Genomic DNA, 24093 nt, shown 5'->3' on the forward strand with positions numbered 1-24093 from the left:
CTTTTTTAACAGAGATTTGAGGTGTTGCAATCAGCGCGTGTTAGACACCAAACCGCTGATTAACTAATACGCTAGGGTGTTGTTAAAGAACTATTCCTAGTCCTGTATATTCGTAGTCCTGTATATTCTTAGTCCTGTATATTCCTAGTCCTGTATATTTGTAGGCCTGTCTTTAATTTCACTCCCTGTGTCTCTCTAGTAGTTGGGCGGGATTTAGCTCAGTCGGTTGAGAGCTCGCCTGAGGTGTTTGCGTCGCAGGATCGAACCACCTCGGTGGATCCATTCAAAGGATTGGTTGTTGTTGTTTTTGTTTTTGTTCCAACCAATGCACCACAACTGGTCAAAGGCTTCCTGTCTGTGGAATGTGCATATAAAAGATCCCTTGCTACTAATGGAAAATGTAACGGGTTCCCGCTGATGACTATGTGTCAGTATTACTAAATAGCCGATGATTAATTAACCAATGTGCTCTAACTCTCTGGAAGTTGTTCCTAATTCACTAAACTCTCGAAATTTTGCAAGTTCGCAGTGCAAATGAATGAATGAATGACTGTTTTACGACACCCCAGCACAAATTACATATATTGTATTTAATCACAGGTGCAATGCAAACTTGTAAGGACGAAGCGATGCTGTTTAAAATCGCAGACCGTAATTTTAACCCGTGAAAATAGACACTAAGTTCAGTTAATCTACAAACACACCTGGGTAAAGTTACAGTAGAGTGAAACAAGAGTCTGTGACGTTGAAAGAGGAAAATAACCTTACAAATAGAATACAGCTCATTTCCGAAACTGTTACTTCTCAGACATACGTACGTTTTTAGAATTATTACAAATACATTGTGTGGCATTACAAACTCCAGGATGACCATAATCACTTCGGATGTACGAAAATTGATATTCTAAACGATAAAATATAAGTAATATAAAATATAAGTAACATAAAATATAAGTAATAAAATATAATGTCTGATTTCAATTATCAAAAACAGTTTTTAATAGTGAAAAATTCAACATATTGTTTACAAACTAGGGTCTGTCACTTTAAGAAAGCTGTATAAATTAGGTCCCTGGTGTGGTCTGTATGGGTTGTTTAGTAGATTGTGCAAGTGAATGCAGTACACACACAAAAAACCCCAGCAATAAATAATTTTTTATTTTTTTTAATTATTTAAAACAAATCGAACCTACCCTACCTAATTTTCGTCAGTACGTTTCTGGAAGTACACATTTTTTAAAGCCTTGAGTGAATGAATCATAACGGTGTTTGAGGGTTTAACGTGTATGACATGTCATTTAGCTGTCCTTGTGGCTGTATATCCTCAAGGGTCAAACAAGAATAAAACACCGAGCGTATTGATCGGTCAGGGATTCGGACATCGCCCGAGGTCCGCAGCCATGTCAGTGTGGACAAAACCATAAACACGTCCCATGTAGAAGGCCCAGGGTCCCTAAATTACCTGAGGGCCTAGGAAACGTTTGGTCCGCCCCTAGTATTAATGTTATTTATTGGACATAAAGTATACAAGCCTATAAAGTCTATAAGCGCAAGATAGGCATGTACATACTATATACAGACTAATGCCTAATGATGTTCACAGTCGGGGAATGGTATATATACAGTTTGTTTTCTTTTACGACACCACTAGAGCACATTGATTTTTATTAATAATCGGTTATTGGATGTCAAAATGTATATATAAACGATGCATAGCATAATGTACATCAATAACAAATGTAGTATACATTTACATAATTATACTTACAATTAAGTTTTAATTTTATAGATATTAGCCGCAATATAACAGTGTACTACCTAGAATTTGTGTTATTAAGAATCTCACTGAAGTCATATTCTAACATTTACTTTGTCGAGTTTAGGGTGAAGGTGGTACGTGAAAAACCATTTTAACCTGCGTCCATGTGACTTGTCATTCGACCAGTCAGAACACAGCTTACAAAAATATGCCACTGACTTGCATATACTTCGGTAAATTCCGACAAACAAATCTGCCCCAGATTTTCCGAATGTGCCACTGTATTTTTAACATTAAATTAATTATAAAAATGCATTGTTTTGTTTACAATTATTGTAATATTCATAAGTTATGTTTGTTCTTGTCATATTAACTACAATATGTAAGTTGTCATATAGCCGCAGCGAGTAGAGGGACAGTTGCACCCCCCCCCCCCCCCACTTAAAAAGTGCCCTTTTTGTACCTGGAGAAGACCATATATAGTTATATTCCTGTATACTACTGTGCGTCGATTTATTTATTTACTTATTACTGATCCTAGATATTTCATACTAGCCATTAACATCTTGGCGCAATAAATAGAAGGTTTACGGTACGTAATAAAGTCTGACAGAAAATAAATACGGATTGCTTCCGTCTCGATCGCTCAAGGAATAAACATATACACGGAGCCATCTTGAAACAATTATGGCTGCTTACAATCCGTGGTCAAAGGCAGATCGCAAACCAAGTGAACAGTTTGTCAGACATGTGCTGTTTGTTCGTCGTGCTAGTGTTCTTTAATTTAAAGCCGCAAATTATAAGACAAACGAGCAATTTTATCTTGTAGTACAGGGGCGTAGCTTGGTCTGAACCTGAGGGGGGGGGGGGGAGGGGTCGAATATGAACCTTGAGGACCCCTCAGTGTTAATCTTGTTTGGATATCTAAATAAAATGTTTTAGCTACAGCAGGGTTGTTCGTTCGACCTCTCCCAACATCCCCCCCCCCCCCAGCCTACGCCTTGTCCGAGATGTCACCTGCAATATTGATATTAGAACTTGACATTTTCAGTAGAAAAAGCTGAATAATACAATTGGGATGAGGTGTGTGGAGAAAATGAATGTTTGTTTCACACTTCAATAGGCCTACATTTTAAACAACGACTATTAGGTATCTAACAATAATTATGGCTTAAAAAAAACACCCAAGAAAAAAAAGGGAAGTTTTTATTTGTAATTTCCCACAGACAGGAAAGTCGTTGTACATCCCACAGCCCTTGAAGTACCAGTCGTGGAAGAAGAAGAAGAAGAAAAAGAAAGAAGAAAGAGAAGAAGAATAAAGAAGAAAAAGGAGAAGAAAAATATTAAGAAGAAAAAAGGAACAGGATGAGGAGAAGAAGAAAAATGGAAAAAAGAAGAAAAAGAAGAAAGGAGGAGTAGAAGAAGAAAAAGAAAGGAGATTACGAAGAATATTAAAAGGAAGAAAGAAAAAAGAGAAAACTACAGATTTAAAATTGAAATATAAGAGTCCAAATCCACCGAATCAATATTTGTCGTACAGACCCATCCACACACGCTATGGACTCGTCAGTGCGTAGTTCCGGTTGTGTAATTAAGTGACATAAGAGGTTAAAACGTTTAGAGTGCTGCACGAAACAATTTTCATGCTTTATAGCACGTTGGCAAGTCAATTAATAAATCAAAATGTTTCCTGCTTTATTTTTCCTATAAATATAACAAAAAGCGCTCGCGGGTGTATATTTTCCCATTGTTAAAACAAACTCTTTCAGTTTGACTGTTTGGTTGAAACTGGCACGCATACAAAACCATATACTCCTCTTGACCAGCGTCTCTGTGATGAATGCAATGCTATTGAAGATGAATTTCATCACATTGTACAATGTAAGAAATAAAAGTATCAACGGTCAAAGTTATTTCATTTTATCTCCAACTACAACCCTTCGTTTTAAAATATGACACCCAAAGAGCAGTTTATTTATATTATGAAAAATCAGGACACAGCCAGCATAGGTGTTATTTGCAAGATGGTTTTTCAATATAATGAATAGATTGTAGTAGTGATATACATGTATATGTATATATGTATATAAACCTATAGTCATTAATTCTTTGTTGATATTGCAACTTTTTGATGTTATTTGTTCACTCTGTTCCCATGTGGAATGTTTAAATGCAATCAATTTTATCTTATCTTTATCTAAAGAGACGAGTCATCTACTAAAACACCAACTTATTCTCATACGCTTCGACTTATAACGTACATGTATGTATGGTGCCAGCATTCGTACTTATTTACTTGTACTGCATGCTCGGCGCACCTTGCCCTTGGAAAGTGCTCGTATTTAATGTGATGTATTATAAGCGGCGGGAGTAAGTTGAACAGCGGGCACGGCAGCGCTGTTTCTGGTGGGCTGGACTGCGTTTCCTATCACTCATTCATTCATTATCGCTCAACACCGACACTGCAGCGCTCAACGGGTTATCGGACCGCGGAACAATGATCTTGAAACCCGGCATTCTACCTACAGGTTACTTGGGTTTCTGCTGGTTTCTACCGCAGACACAGAAACTGTTTCGTGTCGCCCATCTCTCAACGATTAATAGTCATAGTAGTTCTACACACTGGCGTATCCAGGATTTTAGGGGATGGGGGGAGGGGGGGGGGGAGAAGGGTGGCACACTGGGGAGGGGTCTGGAGTCGTGTTGTAAGAACGGTGGTGTGAAAAATATTTGTAATTGGGGGTAGGTGGGGGTGGGGAGACAGTGTCAGTTTTTCTGAGTGTCTTTCTTTTGAGGGCTCATTCCAGCCAGTGCACCACGACTGGTATATCAAAGGCCGCGGTGTGTACTACCCTGTCTGTGGGATGGTGCATATAAAAGATCCCTTGCTGCTAATAAAAACGTAGCACATGAAGTGGCGACATCTGTGTGGTTCTTAACCATATGTCTGACGCCATATAACTAAATAAAATATGTTGAGTGCGTCGTTAAATAAAACATTTCTTTCTTTCTTTTGAGGGAGACGATAAGAGTGGCTGATTCAAGTTGTTTTTAGCAGTGCGTGGGGATGAGTTTAGTGGTGGTCGGGGGGGGGGGGGGGCTTAAAAGTCAATTAACGATTGTCTGCTAGGCCTAAAAAAAATTACGTTCATCGGGGTTTGAACAAACAAATTAATCCGTACTGTGAATCGACGAAGCCGCTTTCGCATAAGTTTGTGGATGATTCTTTTTTGTTCATACATAGATGAACGTAAATGAAATAACAGACAATACTTATATTTAAATTAGAATCATACTTGCTAATAATTCCCTGACGACGTAATTTGTACATTCATCGAGAACAAACTCCCGTTGCTACGTCTGGATCAATACAACAATAGTTGAATGCTATACTGAATGAAGTGCTGTTTGGGAAAGGGGCCGTTACCCTGTTTATTGTATAGACCTACAAGCAAGTTTTAAACACAGATCCATGTTCTTGGAAGGCACCACTGTGGCACAAAGGAAAAGTATTGATATTGTAGGTTTACTGGATAAGATAAGATAGATAAGATAAAGATATAATTTATTACATTTAAAGATTTCACATGGTAACAGTGCACAAAATAATGATATAGATAATGATATACCTAGTGATGTGAAAGGGCACTTTATCATCAGGAAATAACAATATCCGCGCAAGATATCATAAATGTATAAAACCGAAATTCGTCATCTTTGCCACATATGGGCTTTCGAAAGGAATACTTTTTTTCCAGACACCCAGTTCACTTCCAAGGTTTTCCCATTTGGTTGTGAAAACAAATAAACGAGGCAGCAATGAAAAACAAAATTGTAAAATGGTCTTGTATGACGTCTTTGTGGACATTCATAAACATTTAAAGTCATGATTCATGGAAGAACGTTGGTAAAAGTGGTAGGCCTAAAACTTGCTTGGGCATTGGGGTGTGTAGGTATAGGTGGGGTGGGTATAAACTATACCTTTAAACTGGTCCGTTTTATTGTATAGTCGCGTTACACATTCCAAAAATAAATATCGGTTGATATATCAGATTTGATTTTGGGGGGATTTCCAAAATGGTTTATGAAACTAGACCCACATGTCACATTAAAACCGTAATGATTGGAAATTACGTAATACGTTTGCTAAAAAAGGAGTTAATTCTAGGTTTATTCTTAACCTAGGTCTGATCACTTACGGTTCAAACCCTCTGGTAATAATGTCTGCTCGGTACGAGTCACGTGTCTATAATAATAATTATTAAATTAATTATACATTAATTATCTATATCATAATAACTACAGATAAATAGATATAAGATTTCTCAGATCATGTGCTATATAATATGTAAGTGTGTGAGAATATTATTGATAGTAAGTTATGACCGACACCGACCACATGTTAGTATAGATTTTACTTCCCACCTGCGGGAAAATCCACGGGGGGGGGGGGGGGGGGGGGGGGGGGGGGGGATCCTAAAACCAAGGCACCTCAAGCGAGTGCTATACCAGCTGAACAATACCCCCCCCCCCCCCCCCCGCCTGTGCGGACGTACAATAGAGACTGACACTGAGCAGTGAATAGAGAAACTATTACTGTCTTGTAATTCATTAATAAAAACGGATAATACCGAATGACCTGGAGGAAATTTACAAAAGTCACCAATAGAAGCAGTCACCGACTAACGGAAAACGACAAGTAATTTGTCTTTGATAGATTCTAACAGAGTAAATCGACAGTGAGAAAATATTTAAGAAGCTGAATAATTTATAAGCATAATAATAATAATTATTATTTTAGACTTACAAAGTGTGTAGGGTCCCATGACCCCCCCCCCCCCCCCCCCCCCCGCCCGCTTTGGGAGCCCTTTAAGTTATTTATTTTTAATTCATCATCCATAATATACATTAAATTTGAGTCAAAATTAGCGCTATACCATTATCTGGTATTGAATTACATAAACTTACTTGTATTTTTTTTACATAGTATATTTAAAACATAATAATAATAGAAAGAGATACAGGCTATTACATAAATTGTGCCAGCATATTAATTTTAACTGCTGTTTGTGCTTATACGCAAATAAGGTACCAGCATGCTGTCTTCTGCACACACCTCAGCTGCTGTTTGTTCAGGACAGAGGGTTACTGGTTAGTTGTTAGTGAGGGAGAAATCGATGTAATGGTCTTGACATTGATACTATTATTATATCTTTGTATGACACTTTAAACACTTGTGTAAAATTCTGACTTTTTCAATGGTAAAACATGACTTATACAAGGCGAAGCATTATCACTATTTTTGTTTTCATTGTATGTACCTGATTTTGCGAACGAGTTAATTAAAGGTTCTAGTGAGCCGATATACATACAGCATATTTTCACTGTTTCTTTTGGTGTATGCAGCCGATACTGTGCTGCTATGAGAGTATGTAGCTGGTCTGCAGGAAATACTCTATTCGTTACTCAGTATTAGTACTCAGTGGAATATTGGTGTCAACATAGACAAATTATTGTTGTATCCAGAATCAGAGGAAAAATTACTATTAAAGACAAAGGTACTTACAATGACAATATAATCCATGTTGTGGATAGTTTTAATTATCTTGGATTAACTTTAAATTAAAATGATAAATATACCAAAAACAATTACAATGCAGAAAACCATGGGCCATCTTATGTGATAATATATCACTTAATATGGAAACACAGTTACACGTTTTTGATACTTATATACTTGCATATCTAGTGTGAATATATATATATATATTTTTTTTTTTAATCTAGCTCATGATTTGGAAAAACGTTTTTATAAAAAAAAAATTGAATATGAGAAAAAAAGAGTATAATGAATGCATCTGGGTTAACAGAATTAAGAAGACTGCCCCTACATATGCAGTGAAACCCCTCTAATCCGGACATCCATGAAACCAAAGTATCCGTTTTTCAGAGGTGTCCGGTTTTCTGGGTTTCCACCGATGTCAAATCATTTGTTGTACTCTGCCATTAGTTTCCACTAGTATTCGTACATGGCATTATGTGTCTCATTTCTTGAATATGTCTCCAACAGTTAATCTTCCAATAATAAAACTTTCACTTAGACGGTTTAACGTTTGCTTGAGAACCCTACAAAAACTCTTAACGTTTGCACCGAGTGATAGTTCAACACTGTGACGTTTAGCTGGACCTTCCGCCATGAGGAAAACTGATATGGAAATCATTAACGCCACTGGTAACTTTTCCACCATGCAAAGCAAACATTACTTTTGCTTATTCTTTATTTTGCTACATAACCGTTTAAAATAAAAACTAAAAGGTTTTTTTGGGGGTTAACAACACCACTAGAGCACATTAATTTATTAACCATTGGTCATTGGATGTCATTTAGTGGTGTCGTTAAACAAAACAAACAAAACCATCACAACTAAATGCACACCAGTAGAGGTCCAGATAAACGCAATACCTATACATGTAATATGTGTACAATCCTCAACTGTTGGCCCTACCCAACCAGAATTGACAGCTAACCCAAGCATATGTACATCACACGAGCTGAATTTGACAGTCAGGTCATTCTGGCCGAAGTGATTTTCAGAGCAATTATGGGCGCCACCATAATGATTGATAACAATCTGATCGTCTGGTTATCGGAGGTATCATTTACACTAAATAGACACACTGGGACTGAATTATTCGTCCGGTGTTCAGTTTAGAGAGGTTTCCACATTTTTGAGAGGTAACATCAGTGTTAAAGTTGCATACAAATCACGTGACGGTGAAAAACGTCCAGTTTTGAGAGAATTCAGGTTTAGAGAGCGTCCGGTGTTTAGGGGTTTCAATGTAGTACGTAAAATAAGAATAGTTAAATATTGGTTGAATCTTTTAGAAACTAATAATTGTATCTTGAAATGTATATATGATAAGCTGTTAGAAAGCCAGCAACACCAGGTAAAACGTTTATTACTTTGTTTAGGATCGGTGATGTATAGTTTAATCAGCAAGTTAATAATCATATAATATTTGTAAACAGAGTTGAAATACGTCTGTCAGGTCATTGTATACAAGAGATTGACAAATTGTTGAACAATTTACAAAATTGTAATATGTTTAGGTATTTAACAGATACTTTTTGTTTACAGTACTATCTGAGGAGATCATTACCTATTTGTTATTCATCTTTTATCATAACATTTTGATTATCAGCCCACCGATTACTCACTGAACAAGAACGACATATATGGAAATGAACGATCACATAGAAAATATTGTATGTGTAATCGCAATGACATTGAAGATTTCTTTTTATTTTAAGATCGCAACATGTATAGCTGTCCATCCTTTACATATACATTCACTGGTTTATATTTATATATGTTTTGTGTAATTGTACATTCCATGTATATAATTGTATGCCTGTGAGCCATACGGCTTAAAGCTAATAAACTACTATTACTACCACTATCTGAACATTGTTCCGACACAAATTAGTTCTTGTCCATGAAATTACTATAAATAACTGAATACATTAAACTGTGATTCACTCTGAAATTTCGCTTTGGTACTGGCGTGCGAACTCAGAACCTACTAGCCTTAAGTCCACCAAACCACTGAAGGTTGTATCAGCCAAAAGTTGTAATAATATACTACTCAAAAGAATTTAAGGGTCAGATGATATTTTTGACATTATTTTCTGAATGTCAATTATATTAGCTAGACCATAATGTCACGCATGGTATTGTTCCATTTTGACGAAAGTGGGTCTAAGCAACCCATAAATGAATTAAAATCCACTGTCATTGACACTGTCGACTAGTTCCAATGGCGAAAACATGCTTACATTTGCACGTAAATTAGGGCGAAAGCGAAACGTCTGCTAAGTGCCCATAACTTGCTTTTTCACAAAGCGCTTCATTTGCACGCTTTGCACGTGTATTCCATGTTCCTAATGCTGAATTTCTGTATAATTGGAGCTTGCGTTCGTGTACGGTGCACACTCCAAATTCGACAATGGTACGACTTCAACTGACTATCGAAGATCGAGGAAGGGCTATTGCTTGGCTTCAGGATGGCAATACGCAAAGAAATGTTGCTCTGAGACTTGGTGTCAGTCAGAGTGTCGTTGGCCGACTGTGGCAACGGTACCAAGCAACGAATTCTGTTCGAAATCGTCCACGTTCGGGAAGACCCCAAAGCACTACAAATAGAGAGGACCGCTACATCACCAATATGGCTCTACGTCAACGCACAACCACTGCACGCCGATTACGTGACAATCTGCAGACTGCGACTGGAACTCGAGTGTCTGATCAAACCATACGCAATCGTCTGAGAGCCAATAATCTACGCTGCCGTCGCCAGGCTGTTCGACCACCACTCCTACCACGTCACAGAACGGCCAGACGTCACTGGTGCACGCTTCATCTGCGGTGGCAACGTGTTCAGTGGGGTCGAGTGGTGTTCACTGATGAGTCCAGGTTTAGTCTCCAGTTCAACGACGGTCGGGTTCGTGTCTACAGACGTCCTGGGGGGCGCTTCGCTGACGTTAACGTTAGACAACGTCACCGGTTCGGTGGTGGCAGCGTCATGGTGTGGGGCGGCATCTCTATCCACCACAGGACTCCCCTCTATGTGGTGGATGGCAATCTGAATGGAATCCGCTATCTGAATGAGATTATTCGGCCGTTGGTTCTCCCAGGCCTTCAGCAGATTGGCGGCGGGGCAGTTCTGCAGGATGACAATGCCAGACCCCACCGCGCCAGGGTGGTAACGGACTTTCTCAGACAACAAGGTATCGCCAGGATGGATTGGCCAGCATATTCGCCTGACTTGGCCCCAATAGAGCACGCCTGGGACGAATTAGGCAGGAGAGTTCGGGATAACCATGCCCCTCCGGCCAACCTTCATGATCTGGGTCAACTTCTTATGGCACAGTGGCAGGCCATTCCCCAAGAGTTCTTCAGACGTCTGATCAACAGCATGAGGCAACGATGTGTCGAGTGTATTCGCGCCAGGGGTGGATTCACACACTATTAAACGAATGTTCTAATGTGTAAAATCCATGTTTGACAACCTTCAACTTTGACAGCATGTCATGTGACTTTCTTGTATACAGTGACGTTTATTTGTGTTTTTTTGTAAATATGGAACAATAAATAAAAAAATTGGTGTAGTTTACATCATCAATCCAATACACTCTGAAACTTATTTGGTTATAAATTTTTGACCCTTAAATTCTTTTGAGTAGTATATATAACACCCCTAGAAACACAAAACGTGAACATAGTTTAGAACCTTAAATAGAAATACCATGTTGTGAAATTGTTCGGCTGGGCTGGAGAATAATGCTGTTTTCGGACCGGTATAAGGAACAGTTGTCTGATCACTTCCCAGTTGAGCATCACTCGTCTGAGGTATTTGTAGTTCCGGACAATATTCAACTTCCGGGTAGTCAGTTTAACCCTTCCCTGTCGATGAACAAGCGTTTGAGGCCCTGGGTTTGATCAGTTTCAATATACTCGTGTACACCTCCCCTAGCCCAGACAAGTCAGTGGAATACTTCCCCGTCGATGAGCAAGTGTTCGAGGCCCTGGGTTTGATCAGTTTCAATATACTCGTGTACCCCTCCCCTAGCCCAGACAAGTCAGTGGAATACTTCCCCGTCGATGAGCAAGTGTTCGAGGCCCTGGGTTTGATCAGTTTCAATATACTCGTGTACACCTCCCCTAGCCCAGACAAGTCAGTAATACTTCCCCGTCGATGAGCAAGTGTTCGAGGCCCTGGGTTTGATCAGTTTCAATATACTCGTGTACACCTCCCCTAGCCCAGACAAGTCAGTGGAATACTTCCCCGTCGATGAGCAAGTGTTCGAGGCCCTGGGTTTGATCAGTTTCAATATACTCGTGTACCCCTCCCCTAGTCCAGACAAGTCAGTGGAATACTTCCCCGTCGATGAGCAAGTGTTTGAGGCCCTGGGTTTGATCAGTTTCAATATACTCGTGTACCCCTCCCCTAGCCCAGACAAGTTAGTGGAATACTTCCCCGTCGATGAGCAAGTGTTCGAGGCCCTGGGTTTGATCAGTTTCAATATACTCGTGTACACCTCCCCTAGTCCAGACAAGTTAGTGGAATACTTCCCCGTCGATGAGCAAGTGTTCGAGGCCCTGGGTTTGATCAGTTTCAATATACTCGTGTACACCTCCCCTAGCCCAGACAAGTCAGTGGAATACTTCCCCGTCGATGAGCAAGTGTTTGAGGCCCTGGGTTTGATCAGTTTCAATATACTCGTGTACCCCTCCCCTAGTCCAGACAAGTTAGTGGAATACTTCCCTGTCGCAGACTAGTTGTAGGGTTTATACAATGTATTTCAGTAAAACGGATAAGTAGGATGAGTCTACACTAAGATCTCTTTCGAAACAACTCGTATGTACATATACACGCAACAAAACAATAACTGATTCACTAATAAATATAAATAGTCCAAATTTAAGTAAGTGTTCATGGAGAGAGAGAGAGAGAGAGAGAGAGAGAGAGAGAGAGAGAGAGAGAGAGAGAGAGAGAGAGAGAGAAAGAGAGAGAGAGAGGGGGGAGAGGGGGGGGAAGAAAAAAGAGAGAATAATAGACAGCAGCAGAGAGATACAGACACGGATACAAAGTGAACGAGAGAGACACACACAGAAAGAAATAGATATGCGGAGAGAGAGAGAGAGAGAGAGAGAGAGAGAGAGAGAGAGAGAGAGAGAGAGAGAGAGAGAGAGAGAGAGAGAGACGGTTTAATGGATGGAAGAATAAACATACAGACATATACATGTATATGCAAACAGGTACGTAATACATCAGACTGTTTCCTAAGTTAATTTTCCTATAAATACATGTATTAGAAATGTGCTCATTTTGTTTTAATTATTTGTTTCTTTTACCACTATGTTAAAATAAATGTATTGACATCCAAAACAAATGAGTAACATAATGTTATCCTGATATGCTTGTATTTGTATGTATGTATGTATGTATGCATGGTGCAAGCATTCGTACTTATTTACTTGTACTGCATGATCGGCGCACCTTGCCCTTGGAAAGTGCTTACGAAATCACAGACAGGCAGACAGGCAGGTAGTCAGGCAGGTATTCAGGCAGGCAGATATTGAAGTATTACATGTATTGTATTATAGGTGTATTCTACTAAATGTGTATTGTAATATAGGTAGTGATGTAAGCAATCGTGAATTGAGAATGAAGAATATTTATAATATTGTATGTTGGAGGTACTATATAACTTTATATAATTAGATTGAGTACATGACACTGTAGCTTTATCGTATGTTTCCAATAAAGATCTATACACCTTCCAGAGACACTTCTTCACAATGGTAGTAACAAGTCTCTTTGAACACTGTACGTTTCTTCTCTTAGTTTCTAAACATTTTATGATAGTGAGGTATGATACAGGACTACTTTTTAAAAAATGCTAAAAGTCTGTTTTGTTTAACGAAAGCACTAGAGTACATTGATTTATTAATTATCTGCTATTGATGTCAAACATTGGATGATTCAGACTCAAAATCATCAAAGTATACCCGCTAACAAAATTCTCATAAGCAGCAACAAATATTTTATATGCAGATTTTTACAGCCAAGACAGCACAGTTTCATTATATAAACAAAATCCAATGGGTCCGCCTACGAGGTTCGATCGTGCGACTCAAACACCCAAGGCGAGCGCAAATAAACGGGCACACGAGTGCGGCGTGCGTACAATAAATGTTTAAAGGTGTGCATCTTTGTGGTTGCGATTCGGAGTGTGAACGTGTGTAAGCGTGTTTTTTCACGTAATTCCAAAAAAGAAAAATTACTGCGTGTTACAATAATTCGATAAACAGTATGTTAGTAAACACCATCAATATAAGTGCACTGACCCAGTTAATAGAGAGTTTTTGCCGTTTGTCGGAGTGAACCGGTGCGGTACCTGGCAGTGTATTTCGTGCCTAGCCATTAACTCCGAATATTAACCGCATCCCACTGGGCCAGTGTACGCCGCAACGTGTAGCGAGCAACTTCAAAGAGTGCCGACCGCTCGTCAACGCAAACATGTTCCGAGTCGGTGTGAACAGCTTGCTTATTCTTTTCTCTGTGAATATATATATATATATATATATATATATATATATATATATATATATATATATATATATCTGTTACACTTCGATACAGAGCTCTATATCATATCCGTTTTCATCTACACAGTACAATACATAAATGCATACATACATACACATGCATACATAATACTTACATATATACATACATACATACATACATACATTGTATGTATATTATAAATGCATACATGTACATATATACGTACGTACACCATACACTATACACATCGCATATACAGATACGTTTTACACACACACACGCGCACATGTACACACATATACATATACGTGCGTGTGCGGATGCATACGTATACCGCCATGGCAGGTGATTATAAATCACGAAGGGTATTTATTATATCTGGCAAAGGTCAAATGTAAACAAGGACACAAAATAAAAACTTAAAGGCACAGACCCTAGTTTTAACCTGTAAACATGGACACCAAGTTTAGTTAATTTACAAACCTGTAACACATTTGGATAAAGTTACAATAGAGTGAAAGAAGAGTCTGTGACGTTAAAACAGGAAATATCCTTTAAAAAAAATAGACTGGCACTCGAATCAATAAACGCTACTCCTCAGACGCACGTGCGTTTTTAAACAATTGATTTTGGTACTACAAACACCAGGATGACCAGAAATACTTCAGTTCTACGGAAATGGATAATCTAAAGAATAAAATAAAAATAAATGTTTGATTTCAGTGATCATAAACGGCACTGATAGTGAAAAATATGTTGTAATGTTTAAAAACTAGAGTCTGTCCCTTTAATAAGAATAGAGCGTAATAAAACCTGACATAAATTACAGCTATGGAAAATAAATACATTTAAAGGGGCTGTGGTATTCGCGAATTGTCTTCAAAAGTATTTATTAATTTTGGTTTTATAATTCATATACCCATCAATCCCTCCCTCCCTCCCTCTATCACTCCACCCACCCAAAACCTATCGATCGATCGATGATCGATCCGTCCATCCATCCACCACCCACCAATCAACCAAACAACCAACCAAACAATCGATCGATCAATCAATCAAACTTCGCTAAAAAAAAAAAAACCTCCCCAAAACTCTGTGACACAGAATTGTGCTAGAGCAGGTCGGCTTCCAACGTACACAACCCGAGTCCATACTGTAACCGATAACGAACACTTCCACCACCATGGTGCCTCAGTCAATGTAGGTAATTTGTAACGGCGGACGCACCAAATTCTGAACGACAAACCCGAAATACATGCATCCCGAAAGCTATCGTTACATGTAACGACGTAGTTAACATGTCGGTGACCAAATTACCATGTTCTCGAAGATGTCTTTATGAATGGCGTTAACAGTACTTTAATTGGCCAATATATGTCCCAAAATGTCAGGTCTAGATCTTTTACCCCCCCTCCTGCCTGCGGGAAAAGGTAAAATATTTCCCATTCTTAAAACGTGATATACTTGTACGTAGAAATTATGTCAAAGCTGTATCCTAACCGAACGCGAGCGACACGAGCAAATTATTTTAGAAATCATTGATATCCGAATTTAATGATTATTTTCGAAATAATTTATTTCAGTCGCCAGAGAACTTTTGTTTTTGGATATTATCTGTGAACGTGATTAAGATACAGGGGCGGTACGTAGCCCAGTGGAAATGCGCTAGTTCGATGCGCGGTCGGTCTGGGATCGATCCCCGTCGGTGGACCTATTGGGTTATTTCTCATTCTAGCCAGTGCACCACGACTGGTATATCAAAGGCCGTGGTATGTCTGGGATGGTGCATATAAAATATACCTTGCTGCTAATCGAAAAGAGTAGCCCATGAAGTGGCGACAGCAGGTTTCCTCTCTCATTATCTGTGTGGTCCTTAACCATATGACGCCATATAACCGTAAATAAAATATGTTGAGTGTGTCGTTAAATAAACATTTCTTTTTTTAACTAAGATACAAATTTATAACAATACTCAGAACTGTGTAAGGTGGTTTACATGTGTGTTCCAGTTCCAGTTCCAAAAAGGTTAACGTGCACATTGCACATATTGTGATGACATGCTGTCATAACTGTAATGATATCAGGTATTTGCGAAAGGTGACCATATCCTGCCCCATCGGTGGCACCCGTCATGAGTACTGCCTCCACCGCTGTCGTATATCACTTCATCTAAAACGATGAAAAAATAAGCGTGCAAGAGTTTGACCAAAGATATCAAATAGCATGCAGTTCAAGATATGGAATAGCACCAGCCATCATTTTGGTCAGTGATGCATCTTATATGGTAGATGTAGCCTTCAGTTGTCTACCATATAACTTTTTGAATGCCCCCCAGGACTCCCTGGACATCATAACCTTGATGGAACAACTTCTGTGCCAGAATGATATGGCGTTGTTTGAAATCTGCATACAATGAGCATGCCCTAAGGTATCTTAGAAGTTGTGATATATAAACACCAAAAGCTGGAGCAGAAGGTATATTGCTCGACATAAAGGAAAAATTCACTTTTGAAGAATTGAAGTCATGCAGCTTAGTTTGGAGACCAGTCGCTTTGAATCTCTACGCATAGATCGAGGTGAGAAACTGATTTAATACAGCCATCTCTTCTTCTTCTTCTGCGTTCCCAAGGCCATGCTCAGACTTCCAGTCCTGTTCTCACCAGGAAGTCCGCTGTCCGTCGAAGGAACGACGTCGATCCCCAGTTTCTATTTTAGGTCCACCGGATACGGCCAAGTTTCTTGTCTCAGGGTGCTATATGATGGACAGGACTGAAGAATGTGTTCAGACGTTTGGGCATCTGTACCACAGGGACATTCATTAGTGTGGTCAAGTCGGAGTCTATAGAGGTGGGAGAGCAGGCGACAGTGGCCAGTCCTCATTCTAAAGATGATTACTTGCTGTGTTCTGTCCAGTGACTCAAGGTTATACTCTTTTTCCACTTCCATCTGTATCTTCCAGTTGGTGTTAAAGTGGTTCTTTATGGTGGTTTTCACCTCCGAGTATGATGTGGGTTGAGATACCTGCTGAAGTTTGCTTCCTGTTTTTGAGAGCCTGTCTGCTTCTTCATTGCCTGGCACGCCACAGTGGGATGGTATCCATTGAAGGATTATATTTGTTCTTTTTGACATATCTTGAAGTTCCCTCCTGATATTCAACAGGATATGTTCGCCACAATGTGTCTGGAGGCTCTGTTGTAGAGATCTGCAGTCTGTAAGGAAAACGGTGTTGGGAGACAGTTTGTCTTGTAAGTTTAGTACTTTAGCTGCTTCAAATAGTGCACATGCCTCAGCTCTGAAGTTGGTGGAGAGATATCCAGTTGCGATGGACTTCGATGTAAAGCTTCCATCAACATATCTGATAAAGACACTCCCTCCTCCATTTTTTTACAACATTTTCAGCAGAGCATCTGTATAGACTTGGGTCCAGGAATCTCAGTGGTAATCCCTGTCCAACACCTCGAGGGTAAGGGCTTTGAGTTCTGCCTCTGTGTGTTCCTCCTTGTTACCAACTCCTGGCAGGTCTATGATGGTGGTAAAATCTTCAGTTTCCCAGTCTTCATAGTCCTGGAGTGGTTCGCCCTGTTGGTCTAGTGGTGGCAAGCATTCTGCATGTTGTCTCTGAAGTATTTTGGAGATGTGATTTATGCTCTGTCTCTTGAGTCTGTTCTTGGTAGGATCTCTCAGGCTTGTATGCAGTCGATGAGATTGCATTCTCTTGAGTTTTTCGCATTGTCGGAGTAATTTTTCTTTCCGCCTTTCCTCAAGTGTATGTAATCTCGTAGTTTTTTCCATTGCAGAGATTGGAATTGTTTTTAACCCACCTGTTATCAAACGGAGGCTGGCATTTTGGATTTTTGTCAATCTTGCTGGGTTGGTTTTTGCTGCTGTGATCCATGCTGTTGAAGCATACTCTAAATGTGGTCGAAAAGCACCTGTATAGACTTGGGTGAGGATCTTACGATTTGCCCCCACTTTGTGCCTGCTAACTTCTTCATGATAGCCATTTTCTTGGTTGACTTTTTTTTCCATTGTTTTAACTTGTGGTATTCATGAAAGCCTTCTATCCAATGTCACACCAAGGTAGGTTGGTGTATCCTGTTGGGGGATGTTTCCACCTTGGAGATAAAGGTTGTATTGTTCTTTTTTGTTGAAAGTAAAAAACAGGTGGGATTATTATGGCTTCTTTCCAGGAGTGTGGAAACTCCCCAGTTTTCCAAGACTGATTGAATAGCTTCTGTTTGGCTATTTTGCCGAGATGTGAAATCATTTCATTTGATATCCCATCTTTACCTGGAGATTTATGTTCTTTAGCTGTCTGATCGAGTCTGTGAGTTCAGAAATTGAGAAGAGATCTGTCATGGTAGGGTTAGTTGTTTGTTCCCGAGTTTTTGTTTGATGTTTTGTCTAACTTTTGGTGTTTTCTCTCTGGTGGGGTCGAGTACGCTATTATGTTTGAAGCTTTCTGCTAGCAGAGTGGCTGCCTTCTTACCGGTGTAGGTCTGGCCATTTTCTTCCAAGATGGTTGCTTGTGACTTTGACTGGTTGTCCTCATTGAGTGCCTTCGTCAATTTCTAGAGTTTTGTGGTGTCATTTTCCATATTGAGTGAGTTGGTCTTCTCTTGCCAGGCTTTTCGTGTTTCATTTGTTTTTGCATCATCAAATGTGGCTCTTGCTTGGTTGTGGACTCTTGTTGTTTCTGGGGTGGGATTTCTTTCTTGTTGCTCCCGTGCAGATGTCAGCTGGTCATGGAGCTTTTGGAGGTTGTTACTCCAGTAGTGTTTGTAGTTTTTTTCTCCAGCCTCTTGGTATAGCTCATTTTGCTGCTTAAGAGATGACTTTTCTAAATCGGTCAACATTGTCATTGATGTCTCTTCTTTCTTGGATGCCTGCTTCTTGGCAGAGCTTGTCAGCCATCTAAATCTGCCCCTGATATAGGCCTACCCAGGTCGACTTACAAATTGTCTTACACATAAATAATATTGTCCCTCTATTAGGCCTCTATTTCCGTTAAATGAAAACTCTTCTGGCTAGGCGTTACCTCAGTCTGAATATTCATTTTAATCAATCGTAATCTATAGCCCAGTGGTGAACTGTTCACTTGATGCTTGGTCGGTCTAGGATCGATCTCCGTCGGTGGGCCCATTGAACTATTTCTCGTTCCAGTCAGTGCACCACAAAGGCCGTCGTACGTGCTATCCTATCTTTGGAATGGTGCATAATAAAAGATCCCTTGTTACTAATGGAAAAATATGACGGGTTTCCTGTCTAAGACTAGGCCCATATGTCAGAATAACCAAATGTTGACACCCAATGGCCGATGTGCTCTAGTGGTGTCGTTAAACAAAACAAACTTTTTTTTACTAGCGTACACCATATGTTGCATCTAATTTGCATATAAGCTACATGTACATAGATCATCCACTGAAGGAAATCTCCATCATGTGGGTTGCTTCTATACAGGTCTACAAGAAGAATGGCCACCCTTTAATGTTGTATTAGGCCTAGGCCTACTTTCTTTGTTAATCGGGCTGTGCCTAATAGTTAGATATATGTCTGTAGAATGTAGTCTACCAATCGAGAAAATAGTCATTCTTGGATAGATATCAATGAAACAGCAATTGCTGTTTTACTTTTATGTGTATCAAAAGGTGTTTTTTAATGTGTTCCGGATGGCCAAGTAGGGGCCTACCTCATAAAATTCCGCTCACCTTGCACAATTTCCTGCACACGCGCCTGATCTAATTCCTGCTCGTGTTTACAAACTACACACAACAATAAAACAAATGTAATTTTTTAAAGCACTTTTCTTTTTATTTCAAGCCAAACTGAAAATATGAACAAATAAAAAATAAATTCAGTAGAGGCTGGAACAGGGTTTGGGGTTCTGTTTCAAATAGAAGGTCTAACCTCACAACGTGATAACTGCTTTAAAATAAGAGCTTTGGAATAATCTTGTAAAAGCTGTAGGCCTAGACTAAATTTAATATTATGGTTAATTACTTTTTTATATTTTTTAAACTTTTTTTAACCCTGAGGTAAACAAAAATAGACCTAAATGTAGGCCTATTGGAAATTATCTTTCTCCGTTTTTGTCCTTAAGGGGTAGGTAGGTAGGTTCATCCCTAGATGAGATTCGACACAGTGTTGTAACCACTGGACTACAACTCATTTAGAAGTCTTTTGGCACGAGCTTTTCTGTTTACTATCTTTATGAAGATTACTGTTGGCTATTACGACAATGTGGAAATACGCAAATAAATTGATGCGTTATCCACATTTATCACCATACAATCAATAACAGAGCCATTCAAGTTATACATTGATAGCATAAGTGGAAAATAAATATATATAATTCATAATTTCCAAGCATCTTTTTTAATCATTAGTATTTTGTTGACATGTTTAACAAAAATTTAAAGGGGAAACCACTACCTGGAACAGCCAATAAAATGGCGGCCATGTGAGCACAACACCGGTACATGCTTTGAAAACAAAACGCACGCATTTGCTCTGGGAGAATTTCTGCATTGCAGAAATAGGTACTTTGAATGTATTAGATGTTTGTCAAGTAATATGTTATGCAATGCATAGGCTTAGTGTTTAGCATTTCAAAATAATAACGCTCAGCTATTGGCGCGATTTTCCTCGTGCACTTAAAAAAATGAAAAACGATTTCCCATTTCCTTTTCGAATGCGCGTTTCGTATTGGATGTGACGACAAGCTTTTCGAATTAAAATTTACAGTCATGTTTGAACAGAAACATATTTTGATCGCTTTTAAGTTTGTTAACTTCATTTCTTTAAATCTCAGCCGTTAGATTGAACCTACAATCTGTATATGTTGCAGGTACCAGTTTTCGGTGTATGACCAGTTTTCGGAGTACACTAGATTACTCGAAGGTCGTAATTTAATTTTAATACTACTTATGTTCTTTGTGGCCACAGAATGAATAAAATACTTTGCAAGATTCAATTTGATAAAACAAATGCAACATGCTTTTCAATATTTGAATATTTTGTCGATCTTGAAACAAAACAGGACATACCCAATACAGAGCCAATGTTTTTATAGGGATAAGCATGTATGCAAGTGTTGCTACTCACTGAGACAAAAGTAATAGGCAGCTTTACTAACCATAAAATGTGGTTCTTTATTGTCGCATCTGTAAATGTTTCAAATGTAGGTCACAGCAACCACTGGCCACTAGACTAAACTTGAAAATAGCTATTTACTGTCATCTCATCTTATGCAAATTGTAAACACTAAATGAATAAATTAAGTGTATATTCACTCGTGATTATAATCTATATATTTTTTATTTGCCATCTCAGAAAAATACAAAAATCACAATTGAGAAGCAGGCATCGATATAAGCATTGTGTCTGGTAACCCATTTACAGGTTACCACAAAATATAGCCTGGTAACCTATAGGTTACCACAGCTATATAAAAGTTAGAATTGAATTCCTGTTACTACTACTTTTAACATGGGGACCAGACAACTCGGACCGGGGGACAACTCGGCCCAGACATCTCGGCCACGGGGCCGAGTTGTCCGAGACAACTCGGCCCCGTGGCCGAGTTATTAGACTGATAGACGGGGCATGCTGTGACACATTATATGCGTGTTAAGTATGATAGTTGGCCATGTCGTAGTGTCGAAGTATTGTACTATAGTAATAATAATGCATTATACTGATAGATAGTTTAAACAATATTTATTGCCGTCAAAATGCGGTTTGGGATTGGCCAACAGGCAAAAGCCTATATTAAGGCCTCTTCCTACATTTATAAATACAAGTTTGATACATCAAGATAACAGAAATAGTATAATAATTTAAATAAATTCAAATTAGCTAAGATGAGAAGAATGGAAGAGAGAGAGAAGAAAGGAAAAATAAAAATAGATAGTTGATATATTATTTAATCACAGTTGGGAAGGGAGAAGGAGGAATAATGAATGGTTAGTTATCGAAACGTTTGCTATTAATTATAAAGTCTTGAACAGATTTAAATATAACACTATTTTCGTGGGTACTAAAATTTGGGTCACCAAATAATAAAGTCTTGCAATTAAGATTGTGATATTTTGACAGATGGATACCGCTAACTATATGGTCACCATTAAGAATCACAATTGTTTATGTCGTAGGCGCATATCGTAGTGTCGGATGGGTTTCTAGAAGTATTGTACTATAGAAATAACGCAAAAGACATCATTTGCCAAATTCCCACATTTATTACATTAAATACTCTGGGCCGAGCTGTCTCGACGTGGGCCGAGTTGTCTCAGAACTCTGGGCCGAGCTGTCTCGACGTGGGCCGAGTTGTCCTCCGGGCCGAGTTGTCCTCCGGGCCGAGTTGTCTGGCATTCTTTTAACACCCTTACATGTGTGCCAGATGGTTATTGTAGTATAGCTGGGATTTGTGACAAAAATAATTTAAGGGTATGTTATCAGGCCCTAATCATGCCGACGAAATTAGTGGGTTTTTTTGCCCAAAGTCAGCTCAAATCGCCAAGTTGTTAGCAGTAGTGAGAAGTCAAAGTCGCTGTAATATTCTGGACCTAATCCGATTTCAAAACAAAAATCACACAACAGACATCAAGACCCGACTTGTTTATTGTCTTAGCTCACTTGGCACCTTGTTGCTGTATGTCGAACCATGTTTTTACTTTGTCGCCAGACTGTATCCTCGAGTAAACGTGAACCGGCCTATTAACAGGAAGTGGTTTCTACGCAAGTGCACTATAATGTTTTACCGTGTTCAATTTATTATGAAAATCAAACAACACATGTTAATACTCATGCCAGTTTCTGTTGTGACGAGATTAAATACATGTCGTAGTCTAATGTTGACATTCTTCAGATACAACATAAACCGGGTTATTGTTTTTCAAAGTGACGTTTGTTGTGCCATGTGCTGTGACCAGTCAAGCGTTGTTAATTCTTGGCCACATTCATTTCAGTAATGCCAGAAAATAAAAGTTAATACTTTACCTTTAACATATCAACTACTCACTGTCACATTGTTAATAAAACATACAACTGTTTAGTTTAAATGTTAGTACCGGAAGTAGTATTTTATATGGAAATATTACGATTAGAACCAAGTGTAAAATTTGCAATGTTCCTGATTGACTGCAGAAACTGGTGAAACATTGCGAAATGTACTGATAAATGTTAACTTCACCTATTTTTGTCAAACTTTTCCCTTTTCTTCTGGGAAGGAAGAAGTCACTTCTACTTATTCAATTCTAGATTTTAAAAAAACAAAACCCCCAGACCATTGGTGCTCATACTAAGTTGTTATGGTTTTAAATGTTTTAAAATTGGACACTGCATTTCATGCACTTTAACAAATTTTAAATAGCAGTTCATATCATTTCAAGCCTGGAAATAAATGGCTTGTTACATATTTATATTTGTCATTTATCAAGCTTTGACAGTCACAAACTTAATATTAGCATACACAAAATAAGTATTTTTGAATTGAATCAGTTAAATTTCAGTTGTAATTTTTATAATGTTTATTTAACCAAATAAATTCTAAGGTTTATCTGCATCGAAAGATAACATTTGTTTATTATTAACTTTAATATGTTGATTTTAGGACCTGCCATGGAAAAAGCTGGTGATGCTACAACCTCTGGCAGTTCTACTGGATCAGGAAGTGCAACAAAGGTATTAATCAGGAATTCAAGTTTTCAGTGTTGAAAAACTTTTGGCTGTGAAGTAGGAACAATAATTCAGAATTTTATGTGACCAGACGTGGATTGAAATGATAAGAATTTTAATGTGGTTAACTGGCAGATTGCATGGTTGATTGCCTCAAACTTGAATTGATGAATCAATGAACTACGCACCATGTGTTCATAATCAGGCTAAAACAGTTTTGGAATACACAGATAATGTTATAATTATCCTAAATAATGTAAATTTTAATTTCACCATATAACCAATTGGCAGTTAGCCTCAATTTATATTGACATAACTGACAGTTGAACTGAAGGACGATTTGTGTGAAATATTATACCCTGGTTTTGAGATGACCTTCTTCCACAAAACTGAGTGAAGGTTTTTGTTTTATTCTAAAAACAAAATCAATAATAAAATACACCCATTAGAACCCACTTTGTTGAATTTGTTAAAAAAAAGAGAAGAAAACAACCCACCACCAACTATTTTATGACTTGTAC

General features: G+C 38.6%; 1 protein-coding gene across 1 annotated transcript in view; it reads left to right on the forward strand.

The window, feature by feature from the left end:
* Positions 1-20352: 20352 nt before the first annotated feature.
* The window catches only part of LOC121371731 (poly [ADP-ribose] polymerase tankyrase-like), a 99804-nt gene continuing 96063 nt past the window's right edge, over positions 20353-24093 (forward strand). Inside the window, exons 1-2 of the mRNA XM_041497833.1 lie at positions 20353-20433; positions 23508-23578. Of these exons, the coding sequence (XP_041353767.1) occupies positions 23516-23578 (63 nt within the window). The 5' untranslated portion in view covers positions 20353-20433; positions 23508-23515. The remainder of the gene's footprint in view (positions 20434-23507; positions 23579-24093) is intronic.

Source organism: Gigantopelta aegis, chromosome 4, assembly GCF_016097555.1.
Source record: "Gigantopelta aegis isolate Gae_Host chromosome 4, Gae_host_genome, whole genome shotgun sequence".
NCBI classification, from domain to species: Eukaryota; Metazoa; Mollusca; class Gastropoda; order Neomphalida; family Peltospiridae; genus Gigantopelta; species Gigantopelta aegis.